The 14,423-nt window shown below is 39.8% G+C and overlaps 5 protein-coding genes across 5 annotated transcripts; 3 read left to right on the forward strand and 2 right to left on the reverse strand. All coding sequences in view use genetic code 12, as the record gives it.

Annotated features, from left to right (window-relative positions):
* Positions 1 to 1,180: 1,180 nt before the first annotated feature.
* SFL1 (Sfl1p) lies at positions 1,181 to 3,577 on the forward strand (the record flags this gene model as incomplete). The annotated part of the gene is made up of 1 exon (XM_064880337.1): positions 1,181 to 3,577. The coding sequence occupies one exon, from the start codon at positions 1,181 to 1,183 to the stop codon at positions 3,575 to 3,577; it is 2,397 nt and encodes a 798-aa protein (XP_064737418.1).
* A 56-nt stretch (positions 3,578 to 3,633) lies between these two features.
* RJT21DRAFT_47941 (ubiquitin-specific protease) lies at positions 3,634 to 7,476 on the reverse strand. The gene has a single exon (XM_064884735.1). It carries the CDS (start codon positions 7,449 to 7,451, stop codon positions 3,690 to 3,692), a length of 3,762 nt encoding a protein of 1,253 aa, XP_064737419.1. The 5' UTR covers positions 7,452 to 7,476; the 3' UTR covers positions 3,634 to 3,689.
* Position 7,477: 1 nt separating this feature from the next.
* On the forward strand, positions 7,478 to 8,949 carry RJT21DRAFT_133275 (bifunctional AAA family ATPase chaperone/translocase; the record flags this gene model as incomplete). The annotated part of the gene is made up of 1 exon (XM_064883183.1): positions 7,478 to 8,949. Exon 1 carries the CDS (start codon positions 7,621 to 7,623, stop codon positions 8,947 to 8,949), a length of 1,329 nt encoding a protein of 442 aa, XP_064737420.1. The 5' UTR covers positions 7,478 to 7,620.
* A 681-nt stretch (positions 8,950 to 9,630) lies between these two features.
* On the forward strand, positions 9,631 to 12,822 carry ADP1 (putative ATP-dependent permease). Its single transcript, XM_064882248.1, has one exon. The coding sequence runs from the start codon at positions 9,691 to 9,693 to the stop codon at positions 12,730 to 12,732; it is 3,042 nt and encodes a 1,013-aa protein (XP_064737421.1). The 5' UTR covers positions 9,631 to 9,690; the 3' UTR covers positions 12,733 to 12,822.
* CEK2 (Cek2p) lies at positions 12,774 to 14,041 on the reverse strand (the record flags this gene model as incomplete). The annotated part of the gene is made up of 1 exon (XM_064883184.1): positions 12,774 to 14,041. One exon carries the CDS (start codon positions 14,039 to 14,041, stop codon positions 12,815 to 12,817), a length of 1,227 nt encoding a protein of 408 aa, XP_064737422.1. The 3' UTR covers positions 12,774 to 12,814.
* Between the last annotated feature and the right edge of the window lie 382 nt (positions 14,042 to 14,423).

Here is a 14,423-nt window from a genome sequence, read left to right on the forward strand (position 1 = left end):
CTATTAATCCTGTGTATTGAGTACTATGTTCTATACCACTACTTGCAATAATAAGACTACTTATTCGATGCAGTAAATAATACTAAATCACTATAATTACACTCTAATTAGTTTACTGCGAAATCGCCCAATTCCCTATTCTAGTCATGCTTGCAGGCATCTCACGTTACATCAACGGCTGCCTGACTCAAGGGCTAAAAAGTCATGTGATCATTTCATATTAAAATTAAAAATTAAAAATATAAAATTATTAATATGAAATTACTTGAGATAAACATTTAAAGTTTTTATGTTTAATCCTTGCAGATCTCCCGTAGCATGTCCGATATTAAACGAATATCGGTACTTGAGTTGTGGTAAAATTTCGTGTATTATTGCCTAATGCGGCGGAGTGGTCCCGCACCTTTAATTTGTCGAGGAAGGTGAAGAGCGGATTAACTAGCCGAAGGAGTCACAGGTGGATACATTACGTAGTCAGTAGTTAATATATCACATACACAGTTGATTAAATAAAATATTTAGTTACATACTTAAGTTTTACATAGTTAACAGTTACATACATTATTTACAGTTACAGTTTCAGTTAGAGGTACATGACAATAGAGAGTAGTATTAGTAGTGAGTAGTATTAGTAGTATAGTAGTTAATAATTAGAATTAGTAGTAGTTAATTATTAGTATTAGTAGTAGTAGTTAATTATTAGTATTAGTAGTAATAATTAGTAGTATCTACTGGTCTGTTTATTACTACTTCCTTTACCATTAGTCACATTTCCAAACTGCAACTCTGTCATTCACTTACAGGTTCTGCTTACAGTTTCTCCTGATAAAAAATAAATCTCACTAAAAAATAAATACCGACTTAATTTCATCGGACAGAAAAAGAAAACGAAAACGAAAAAGAAGAAACTGAAAACTGAAAACTGAAAAACTGAAAATTGAAAAACTGAAAATTGAAGAGTCTGTAAACTGAAAACTGAACAGTCTGTAAATTACCGACTGACTCCTTAACTACAACTACAGTCTCACTGCATCGGTCTCTGAATTACCGAGTCATTACTGAAAGAGGCTCATTAGTACTGAAAGTCTTCCGCTAACCAACGAACTGGTCTTACTGTACGTCCTTCACTAGACTTCGCTCGACTTCACTTCACTTCACTTCACTCACTATCCCATGCACCATGTCCGTAATACCTCCGCTAGCCTCGCCGTCACCCCTCTCTGCTAATCCGTCACAGGGTGCCTTACTAAACAGAGCTAAGGACTCGTCCAGTCCCTCCAACACCACCACAAACACAACCACAACCTCAAACACAGCCTCAAGCTCTGGTAAAACTCAGACTGTATTCATCCATAAGCTCTACGATATGCTCCACGACGAGTCCATCTCCCATCTCATCTGGTGGTCGCCCTCGGAAGACTCCTTCTACTTACTTCCAGGAGAAGAGTTCAGTAAAGTGTTGGCTCAATACTTCAAACATACCAATATAGCCTCCTTCATTAGACAACTTAATATGTATGGTTTTCATAAAGTTAATGACACCTTCCAAACCAATCTGGCAGAGGATGCTCCTGCCTCGGCTCCAGGAACTCCTCCGGCCGATCAGCCGGAAGGTACCACCAATTCCACAACAACAACCACAAATTCTACTAAATGGGAATTCAAACACTCCACCAATCAATTCCGCAAGGGGGACATCGACTCCCTAAAGCTCATCAAACGTAGATCGTCCAAGAACATTAACTCCCATAAGGAGATTGTCAATTTGAAGTCTTTACCTCCGACTTCAAACCCCATGCTTCTAAACCCCAACTATCCCTATCAGTATGCACCAGGCCCTCCTCCGCCGCCCGGTCTTCATCATCATCATGTACACATGACACCGTACAGTGATGATGAACTGTCGAACTTGAGTCGTCATGGCTCCTCCGATAGTCTTCATCAGCAGTACCACCAATCACTCCAACTCCATCAGCATTCCCTCCTTCTCAACCCATCTAATTCCGCCAACCCTATGCCAAACCAGGCCCCTTCCTCTGCATTATCCACTCCCTTACATCCACCCTCAGCTCCGCATACTCCAACCCCTCATCAACTTCAAGTACCGGTTCCACATTCGCCTCATCATCTTCTTGGCCCACTTCAACCACAATCACCTTCTGGCAAACCGGCTTTGGTGTCCAACCCCTCGTTTGAGAACTCCGTCAACTTCAAATTCATCGAATTGAATAATCAGGTTAACTACCTCAAAGCCGAACTCACCCTGGTCAACCACCGCTACGAACTGCTCCATCAGGAAGTCATCCGCAACCAGTCCGATATCGTCCAACTCTTGGATGTGGTGGAGAGTTACTTGACTCGCCTGGACGTTAAGCCAGAAGACGATCGTCTGGCCCATAATAAGACACCGCTCAAACAGGAGGAACCCGTCCGAACCCTTCAAAGTGATATAGCCTCCTTCCGTTCACTCCTTCTTCAAAGGATCCGCACAATGAGTAACTCCAGCGTATCCCATAACCATGGCTCCCAGTCGTCGGCCTCAGCCTATCACCTCAACGATACCAAAGCGGCCAATTCCAGAAACCCATCCAATTCCAATATCCATATCGTGCCTCAACATTATCCTTTGAATCCTCACTACACCATCTACAGTAATCCCAATGATGTACCGACCTTCCGGAAATTCCCGGCCGCCGCCGCTACTGGCTCCACGTCCAATCCTGATGAATCAGTCACTTCTACTTCTTCTACTGGTGGTGCTGCTTCAACATCAGTGGCATTATCATCATCATCGGCCGCGGGCGCTACCACGGCCGCTACCAACCAGGCCGCCCCTGTCGGACGCCATTTATCGATCCTTATGGATCCCCTTCAACCAATTCCATCTCGCAGCATTAAGCCTGTGTTTGATGAACATCATCAGCAACCGGCCGCCAACTTCAGGCTCCGGGCGGAGTCTAAGAGTTACAGTCCGTTGACAGTAGGAGGCTCCTCCGCCAACGCTACGGCCCTCCAGTCATCTCCGCAACAATCCTCCAACCGTTCATCGTACGGGAACCTTAATGACACCAAACGGTCCTCGAGCTTAGTGAGTAACAGCAACAGTATCAATACGCCCGATTCCAAGCTTCCTCCGGCCACTCCGAACCAGCTGTATCCGTTCCCCAATATGGTACCTGATCATTTACCTCCGCCGCTCTTACCTCCGTCCAGTACAAGAACTCATTCATTACCCACACCTCATGTGGAAGGTACCAGTGCCACGCCGCCCAGCTCGGTGCCTCCGTACTATAACCAACGCAACTCGTTCACTTCCATCTATGATCACTTACCTGCGTCGTCGGCCACGTCCGCTCCGGCTGCTCCCAACCAGCTCCCCTCGGTGAGCGAGTTGGATAAGTCCATCAAGACCACCACCAACAACACCAACAACACCAACAACAGTATCAATAAGCCTAGCCTCTCGGCTAGTCCCAGTTCTACATCACTTCCGTCGATGGCGACTCTTCTACAACCGGATCGTGAGCGCGAGGATGTCGACGATGAGACCCGCAAGAAGCGCAAGTTGCTCAATTAGCCACTGCCATATCTCTGTATTACTACATGTAACATTCCTGTTCTATACTTCAATTCTCCTAGTTAATATATATTGGTATTACTTACATTTACTGCTACTTGTACTGGTACTTCTATACTCTACCGAGCTCTCTCTTGAGCGGATCCACATACTCCTTCTCAAGCTCTTGCTTAACATAGACAATATAATACGGAGTTGCCGTATTGGTATCATCGAAATTAAACACCTCCAGTAATGACACCTCGGTGATAATCTCATCATTATACTTTCGGTAGATATCCTGACGATGCGGATCCTTAATATAAATCCAATAATGACCATAACTGGCTTCCCCCCGATGAATGAATATAGCAAATATCGTATACCCCACGCGTTTATAGTTGGAGAATTGATTGGCTATAAGATTCTGCAACTGCCCAAGTCGCTCGTTATACTGCTCTAGAGTATGACTGAGCTGTTGCGCTACAAGTTCAATCTGTTCTATGGACTTACTATCGATCGTGAGCTCAATACTCTCGTCGCTTTCAATCGTCTCCAAGTACTTCTTAGTGACTTTGAGTGACTCAATGATCGAGAGCTTTGTATCAGGATCAATGGCTGTGAGCTTAGCTCTTTCCTGACTGATCACACTCATCTCATTCTTCCATTGGAACACCTCTTGACGGAGCCGTAACATCTCCGCATCTTCGGTGTCCAAGTACCGATCCAAATAGATCTTATCCAGAAATGGAATGGGCTCAAGTGACTTATAGGCCATGAGCTTCTCCTTATCAAACATAACCCGTTGCACGTGGAATTGAAGGATATCCGGTAACTCATTAACGGTAATGGACTTCTTACATAATCCCTCCTCTAAACTGATTAGATCCTCATTGAAATAGTTATCTAATGTATCATAAATGTTCTTCGGATGATCACTCACATTGATGATTAGACTGAAGAATCGTTCTATCAGAATTCGAGCGGGTCCAGTCGTTATGGTGGGATTCTGCGGATCTACGGGGACGATGGTTTGTTTAATCTTACCGTAGAAAAGTCGCTTGATCAAATCGATCTGTTCTCCGTCTTCTTCCAACTTCTCGGGGGCTAAGGCAGTCTCGATTTGGAATATCACATTCTCTATGCACTCAGTCACATCCTGCTGGCGTCCAACTTCTATAGTGCTCTCCATTTGATCCGTACTGATCGACAATAACGGAGGTCCTGTGCGGCCGACTTCTACTGGTTCCACCTCTTCAACCTGTTCCACTTGTTCAACTTCAACATCGGCCGAGTCACTGTGCGAGCGAGAGAACTCGCCCGCAGAGATCACTTCGATATCGTCATCGGCCAGCATCACCACATCGTCGGGCGGCGATACCGAGTCTACCAAGATAGGCTCATCGTCATCGTCGTCGTCATCGACAACTTCCTGTTCTTCTTCAACAACATGAGCCTCAAGCTCTTCGTCCTCATCTCTAATCTCAATGATCTCCGCATCATCTCGGAAGTCGACCGACTGCGATAACGCAAGGAACGACAAGTATGCCAACTCCTTGGTGGGCTGCACACACCGTTTCCTCGTATGAATCATCTCGTCAAACAAGTACCGCAAGTGATAGATAAACTGATTGGACCGAGTGATCTCCTGATCCTCGACCCGTCTCCCGCCAATCTTGCGATGACCGAAGCGACTGAAATCGACTTGAGACTCATCGAATTGTAAGATCAATTCGCGTAGGGGTTTAATACAGAAGTAGTACTGTAATAGGGAATTCAAATAGCAGGTGTTACCGATGTTGTCTAAACCCGCAGGCCAGTTTTCGGCCGGAAGCAAGGACGGATCCACTTTCCCGTTCTTGAGGAAACTGAATAGGATATCGGACTTGCGACTCTCTGCAATAAGCTTTAAGCTATACCGTAAGTGGCGGATATCACTGGTGGTATCATTCAGTTTGTTCTGGAACGCCGTGATGAGTTCAAAGTCGGAACTGGTACGACTAACACCGAAAGTCTCATAAGCACTAGCAGTGGTAGTAGTGGTGGTGGTAGTAGCAGGGGGTATGCGACTTATCTCGGGCAATTTGGTTTCTATATAGTTCAACAACAAGTAACTCTTCCGATTGACTGCCACCGACAAGAGCGACTTATTGAGAAACGCTATTTCGTTAGCAGAACTCAGGAACCCCGTGGCCTGCGCTAGCTCATCGAGTCGGTATTCATACGCCGTGATAACCACATCATCTTCTGTGATTTCTTCTATAGTTAATTCGTCTAGCGCGATGTTTAATGGGACTATCTCGTTATGGATATACTCCCACAACTTGACGGATTGTCGGACTTTGGCAATCACTTGCAAATGGTTATTGTAGTACTGATAATTCTTGGGATCATCCTTAAAGCTGGTCTTATACATGGCCACAACAAAGTCATCGTCAATATCGTTGAGTTCAGTAGTACCACCAGCTCCACCTACACTTATCCCTATAGCATTCATGGATTCCACATAATCACGGAATCCAATCATCTCTCCCTGCGCAGACAAGTTCTTAATGTACGAATTCAACTTAGTCGAACTCGACTTATAACTAGCCACACTTCTTAATGAATCCACATAGTACAATCTATTGGAAGGGTCGGATTTAACGGAATTCTCAAAACACTTAATGATAAGTTCATCTTGAAAATACGGACTACAACTAAGATTGATAAAGAACCCAAGTTCGTTAGTGGTATACTTAACGAATTGAGTCTGATTTATATGTTTATCATATTCAGCAATGGCTCCAAACACCAAATTGAAATTATCCGAATACGAATAAGCCGTTTGGAAATCATTTGTAGCAACCAGCTTACCATAGATTCTCCCTAAATAAATCAACTCTTGAATCATTCTAATGAACAGTTCCTTTAATCGAGGTAATAATACAAGATTGGGAGGAATTAGTTCTGTTTCTTCGGCATTTAGGGTGAATCCCAAACGTTCAAGTAAGAACTGAACATCAATCGTAGCACTTAATGAAGGATTGGAAAGGCTAATGGTTTTAATTGAATCATTGGGATCAAGTAAAATTGGGCCTCTTAACACTTTAATAAGCGTCTTAAAACAATGGATTACATTAGGAATCGTATCGGGAGAAAGGGTGGGATTGGTTTTCATACCATCGGAGTATCGTTTAGCAATCGTTTGTTGATCAATGAATGGTAATAACTCTTGTTTAGTGAATTCTCGACGAAATATAGTCACTCGTAAGAGTTGATGATATGGACTATTGGCACTCTTATAGTATGCATCATCAAAGATACTTGACTGATCGGCATCATCACTTCTTAAACTAATCAAATCATCATTAGATAGTAATGATTGAGGAATAATATGATACTCATGTTTATCAAGAACATGGCTGACAAACGGGTTAGTACTTGATTCAACTATAATGATTCTAAAATGGTAATAATCATTTTCATTCCGAACAATCAACCCTCGAATAAGTGCTACTCGAATAGGCAGACCGTCAATCTTCTCAATTGATGGAGAAAATGGTAAGGAATTATTAAGGGTTAATACATCATAATGATATTGAGGATTGGAAGTCATGCGACTAAGTTCTGTCGAATACTCAAGCGGTCTGGACTGTAATAAACTAGTTGAGTGTTCGGCCATAAACGGAACCGCATACTTCAAATCGTCTAAGATTCGATTGATAGTTTTAAATGGATATTTGATTAATTCAGTATTTCCAATAATTGAACTTGTATATTGGGAGGAGGGTATGGGACTTGTGACGTCAGTCGAGGAATTACTGAATGGATTATGATTCTTAGGGGGATGATTGGCTTCTGATACGTTTCCATTTCCTGGCAGCAGCCCATGGCTGGACGATTCGTCTATCATGTCCACTACTGATGATGAATTAGTAGTTGTGGATGAATTATGCCTAAGCTCCACTAAATAGAAATGTCGCTCGCTAAAAAAAGTCAGGTCTGAAAATCATCGCTAAAGTCACTACGCTCAGTATTCACAACGCTCAGTAACCACTAAGCTCAGTAATCACTACGTAACTATGAACGGGCAGACTATAGATCTTGAAAAGATCAAAAACAGTTCCGATGGGACGGTTCGCGGGATGGTTTCCGCCGGGATCAATGAAGTAATGGTTAATAATCCATACTTTGCAGCTGGTGGAGGACTCATGCTTTTAGGTACAGCATTAGCATTAGGAAGACAAGGAGTTGTTAAAAGTTCTGGATTCATTTATCGACAATTGTTAGTTGATTTAGAAATCCCCTCTAAGGATAAATCATATCTTTGGTTCTTGGAATGGATGTCTCAGTATAAGCATCGATCTTCAAGACATTTATCAGTTGAAACAAATTATCTTCAACATGATAATGGTGCAGTAACTACTAAATTTAGTTTAGTACCTGGTCCTGGTAAACATTTCATAAAGTATCGTGGAGCCTATATGATGGTTAATCGTGAACGTTCAGGTAGATTGTTAGATATGACTAGTGGTGCACCCTTTGAAACAGTTACATTAACTACTTTATATAGAGATCGTCATTTATTTAGTGATATGTTAGCAGAAGCTAAAAAGTTGGCCCTTAAAGCTCGTGAAGGTAAAACTGTAATTTATACTTCATGGGGTCCTGAATGGAGACCCTTTGGTCAACCTCGTAAGAAACGAGTTATAGGATCGGTTATCTTGGATAAAGGTGTATCCCAAACAATAGTTAATGATGTTAAAGATTTCTTAAGTAGTGGTGAATGGTACCATACTCGAGGAATTCCGTATAGAAGAGGTTACCTTTTATATGGACCTCCAGGTAGTGGTAAAACATCATTTATACAAGCACTTGCGGGAGAATTGGATTACAATATATGTATATTGAATTTATCAGAAGCCAATCTCACGGATGATAGACTTAATCATTTAATGAATCATATTCCTGAACGATCAATTCTTTTATTAGAAGATATTGATGCTGCATTCAATAAAAGAGCTCAGAGTGATGAAAAGGGGTATACATCAGGAGTTACCTTCTCCGGGCTCTTGAATGCCTTGGATGGAGTAGCGAGTGCTGAAGAATGTATTACATTCATGACGACAAATCATCCTGAGAAATTGGATCCGGCCTTATTACGTCCAGGAAGAGTCGACTTTAAGGTATTGATTGATAACGCCACTGATCATCAAGTCAAAGAGATGTTCTTAAGATTCTACGGTGATGAGCCTGAACTTTGTAACGAGTTCATGGCCAAATTTAAAAAGTTACAGTTGACCCATGTCAGTACCGCACAACTACAGGGATTATTTGTATATAACAAGCGCGATCCTCATCAAGCTATCAGTATGATAGAGACATTGAGAAATCCAAATAGTGTATTTTAATAGATATGTACATAGTTAATTAATGCATTGATTATCCACGATATCGCTTCATTATATCGTCATGAGTCTTTGTGAGTTCGGTGGTGGTGGTGGTGGTGGTCGTGGACGCCACTAAATCATTCAAGTAGCTGATGTATATCAAGTAGATAAGGAGATCACTATTGTCGTTACTTAGTGAGGCTGCCTTTGGGCTTCCACTACGTTGGTGTTGGTGATGATTGTGATTTTCATCTAGCTTGGCCGCTAGTATGCGTCTGAAGCGCAGCTTATCATATGTCTTCTTATTGTGTTTGACTGGAGCCATTGTGGTGTCAGTGTCAGTGTCAGTGTCAGTAATTATTGTTTGTTTACAGTCTAGTCGCTATTTTTTTAGCGACAATTTGTGTGACCGTCAGTAATCAGTAAGGAGCTTAGTAATAATCCCTCCACCAGCTCCCAGAAGCAGCACGGAAAATGTCTCTAGATGTCAGTAGTGGCCACTAAACGACTAGTGGCTATGCTACTACACTCACTATGTCTCTAAACCTTACTAACACGCTAAGCTCTCTATGCCACTCCGCCACTGTAGCAGCAACTTAAGTTATTATGTTATCGAGCGAGCACGTGACGCTTCCCCAACTTTGTGATAAATTGCCGCCTATCTATGGCTGGCCGGCCCTCAAGCAGCACATAGCCATTTACAGCCATTGCTAAGGGGATACCATATAGACTACTAAACTTTTTAGCTTATCTAAGACGCCCATGAAGTACGTATCGCTCGCTGCCATAGCCCTCTGGTCGGCGTCGGTACTTGGGGCCGGGGCCGTCCAGGTCCGTAACGAGAAGGACTTGTATAATAATTTCGACCGTATTAAACGTGGAGCCGTATTAAATGATGTATTTGATATCAAACAGAGTTTAGCCGATCAATATAATGAATCAGAAACCGATGACAAATGTCCTCCGTGTTTCAATTGTAATTTGCCTAACTTTGAATGTGTTCAATTCTCCCAGTGTAATACATTTACAGGGAGATGTGAATGTCGTGATGGTTATGGTGGATTAGATTGTTCAGAACCGTTATGTGGATCATTATCCGATGGAAATAATAATCGACCATCCCGTCAAGAACCTACATGTGATTGTAAGCCGGGATGGTCAGGTATTAATTGTAATATGTGTACTGAAGATAATGTATGTGATGCCTTTATGCCCGAAGGTTTATCAGGTACTTGTTATAAAAGTGGGATTATTGTTAATAAATTCCACCAAATGTGTGATGTAACTAATCCCAAGATTATATCAATTCTTGGAGGTAAGAAACCTCAGGCCACTTTTAGTTGTAATAGAAGTGCAGAGAATTGTGATTTCCAATTTTGGATTGATCAAAGAGAATCATTTTATTGTAGTTTAAACAAGTGTAAACTTGACTATGATCTTAGTGCTAATACTACTCATTATAATTGTGAAGAAGTGGCCTGTAAATGTTTACCTGATCGAATGCTCTGTGGAGAAGCAGGATCTATTGATATTTCTGAATTCTTGACTGAAACCATCAAAGGACCCGGGGATTTTAGCTGTGATGTGGCCGATAGAACTTGTCGATTCTCAGAACCAAGTATGAATGATTTAATTCAAAGTGTATTTGGAGATCCTTATATTACTTTAAAATGTAAATCTGGTGAATGTGTTCATAAAAGTGAAATTCCAGGTTATGATATTCCTGATAAAACCAAATTAACTTTAAATAATATAATCTTAATCATTGGTGTGGCTCTTGTATGTGGATTAATTATTATATCTGGTGTACATAATATAAATCAATCACCATTATTTAAACAAAGTGGTGAAGATTTATATGAACCATTTGATGCTGATAATGCTGCTATGAATAAGAATTTTACTCCTACAACACTTTCATTTGAAAATGTTAGTTATACTGTAAAGGGACAAACAGTTCTTAAGAATGTATTTGGAATTGTTCAACCTCGCGAATGTTTAGCTATTTTAGGAGGTCTGGGTGCTGGTAAGACTACTTTATTAGATATTTTAGCTGGTAAAAATAAGGGAGGTATTGTTACGGGTGACATTTATGTTAATGGTAATATACTTGAAAATGAAGATTATAAACGGATAGTGGGATATGTTGATCAAGAAGATCATTTAATTCCTACATTGACTGTATATGAAACCGTACTTAATAGTGCATTATTAAGATTACCTCGAGATATGACTCTTAGACAAAAGGAAGCCAGAGTGGTTGAAGTATTAAATGAATTAAGGATCTTAAACATTAAGGATAGAGTTATTGGATCTGACTTTAAGAGAGGCATTTCAGGAGGTGAAAAGAGACGAGTATCAATTGCTTGTGAATTGGTTACTTCACCTTCAGTATTATTTTTAGATGAACCAACGTCTGGTTTAGATGCTTATAATGCCAGAAATGTTATTGAATCATTGGTTAAATTATCTCGAGATTTCAATAGAACCATTGTATTTACTATCCATCAACCTAGAAGTAATATTGTATCATTATTTGATAAACTTATCCTTTTAAGTGAAGGAGATCTTGTTTACTCGGGTGATATGATTAAGTGTAATGATTATTTTGCACGCAATGGATATCAATGTCCTTTGGGTTATAACATAGCCGACTTTTTAATTGATATTACTGTAAAACATAAACAAATTGGCAAACTGTCATCGGCTGAAACTCCCGATGTTCATGCTGAATTCACTCAAACTTCAGGTGAAACTGATACTACAAGAGAATGGCAGCATTATGCTATTCATCGGGATGATTTTAATCATGATCATGATACCGAAGAAGATACGGTAGTTCAGTACACTGGTAATTTATCCACTGTGTTTATAGAATCTCCTATAGCAGGAGATATTAAACAAGAAATCACAGCCATTAAGGAATCCCCAATTGCTATAGATGTTAGTAGAAAGAGAATCAAACGTGCCAGTTTCTTATCACAAGTATTGATTGTATCATCAAGAACTTTCAAGAACTTGTATAGAAACCCTCGACTCTTACTTTCTCATTATTTCCTTTCCTTTTTAGTAGGAGGATTCTGTGGTTATTTATATTATGATGTTCATAATGATATTAGTGGATTCCAGAATAGATTGGGATTATTCTTCTTTGTATTGGCATTCTTTGGTTTCTCATCACTCACTGGGTTACATTCGTTTTCGACAGAAAGAATTATCTTTATTCGAGAAAGAGCCAATAATTATTATCATCCTCTTAGTTACTATTTGAGTAAAATCTTTTGTGATGTGTTACCATTAAGAGTATTTCCTCCTATTTTATTAGTCAGTATAATATATCCATTGGTTGGTTTAACTATGGAGCATAATGCATTCTTAAAGACTATTTTAGTGGTAGTCTTATTTAATGTGGCAGTATCAGTTGAGATGCTCATTGTGGGGATCTTAATTAAAGAACCTGGAACTTCTACTATGTTAGGAGTATTGGTATTATTATTATCACTCTTATTTGCAGGATTATTTGTCAATAGTGAAGATTTGAAAGGTAGTATAAGATGGTTGGAATGGGTATCTGTATTCCATTATGCATATGAAGCATTATCCATTAATGAAGTTAAAGATTTGATCTTAAAGGAAAAGAAGTATGGACTCTCCATTGAAGTTCCAGGAGCTGTCATCTTAAGTACGTTCGGATTCGATGTAGGAGCCTTCTGGAAGGATATTTCCTATTTGGGTGGACTTGCCGTGACATTCTTAATTATTGGCTATGTGTTTTTACACTATTTTACTATTGAAAAGAGATAACTTATATAGACAGTTTTAATTATATTATTAAAAGAAAAGAAAAGAAAAGAAACTAAAAGAAATAAAAGAATATACACCTTGTTTAACTAGCCCGTTTTCTTAAATTGGTAATTGTATGAAACATCTCTCGCTTAAGCTCAAGCATACTGAGCTTCTCCTTATCTATATCAAAAGCAAATTCTTCAAACCCTATAGGTGTAGTTTCAGGCTCATCATTGGGATCATGATAACTGTGTAAGAAATCATGTTTCAATGCCTGGGCTGCACTGATTCTATAAGCAGGATTAAATACTAAGAGCCTTTCCAAAAGATCTATACCACTGGGACTGATATTAGTCCCTAAATGCTTCTTCCGTCTGGAAGGATGGTTGTTGAACAAGTCAGTAAAGTCTAGTCTTTGCTTGAATGGGAGGGTTTGAATATAATCTCTTGCTCTGTCTGATCTGATACAATTCAAGTCTTGACCCATAGGTGTACCTAATACTTCGAATATGAATAGTAATTGACTCTTATAGTCAGCACCAGGGAAGAGCGGCCTATATGTAAACATTTCTCCTAAGATACATCCAGCAGACCAAAGGTCTACTGCCACAGAATACTGACATGCATTCAACATGATTTCAGGAGCCCTGTACCATCTGGTAACCACATACTCAGTAAGAGCTGTTGTAGAAGGATTCTGAATATGATTAGCTTTGCTAGTATCTAATCTAGCCAATCCGAAATCACAAATCTTTAAGTCACATTTCTCATTCACTAAGATGTTGGAAGGTTTTAAATCCCGATGGATCACATTAGCACTGTGTATATATTTGATACCTCTCAATAACTGGTAGGTGAAATACTGAACATGAGCTTCACTGAGAGTGTGAGACCGAATGACTTTATCCAAGTCCGTAGGCATATAGCCCTGAATAAGGTAAACTTCATTAAAGTTCTTGAAATCAAGTGGTTTCTGAACATCAAATAGATTGATGATATTCTCATGTCCACTAAGTCTTGATAATAATTTGATTTCTCTTAATGTTCTTAAACAATTTAAATTATTTTCAAATGGTTCAATCTTCTTTATAGCAACTAGAGTCCCACTAGTGTGTTGAGCTAAACAAACTATTCCATAAGCTCCTTGACCCAACACTTCTTTCAATTTAAAATTCTGGGAAATGTTATAAACGATTTTTCGACTTCTTGTATGTCTTGGTTCTTCAACTGGAACTTTCAGTCTGGGAGATATTCTTGCACTGGCATGGTATCTGATAGGTTGATTTGAATGATGTCCAGGTACAGGACTGACTCTGGTGGTAAGCATATTTGTTTACTACATTAAAATTATATTACCCAGAATTTTTTTGGATATGCTTTTGTTTATATTCAAACTAAAATGCCAACCCGGCAAGGCAAAGAGCTTGTCATGTTTTATGTTAACCTCTTTATTTCTTTTTAGAGCAAATTAGTTGCAGCATGCATATTTACGAGATCGTCGCAAAAAAAATCTTTTGCAGTTTAATGCCCTCTTCATGCAGGCCATTGATGTTTCAGATTCATGGTGTCACCCACGGCTCACATATTTTGAAACAACCACTTTAATTAATGTGTCAGTATTGTTTCATATCAAAAGAAGTGATCATATGTTTTAAACTTTGAGAAGTAACTCATCTTAAGATTCTCCATTAACTTTTATTGATGTTATG

Source organism: Scheffersomyces amazonensis (assembly GCF_036850825.1).
Source record: "Scheffersomyces amazonensis strain UFMG-HMD-26.3 chromosome Unknown RJT21scaffold_5, whole genome shotgun sequence".
In the NCBI taxonomy this organism is placed as follows: Eukaryota; Fungi; Ascomycota; class Pichiomycetes; order Serinales; family Debaryomycetaceae; genus Scheffersomyces; species Scheffersomyces amazonensis.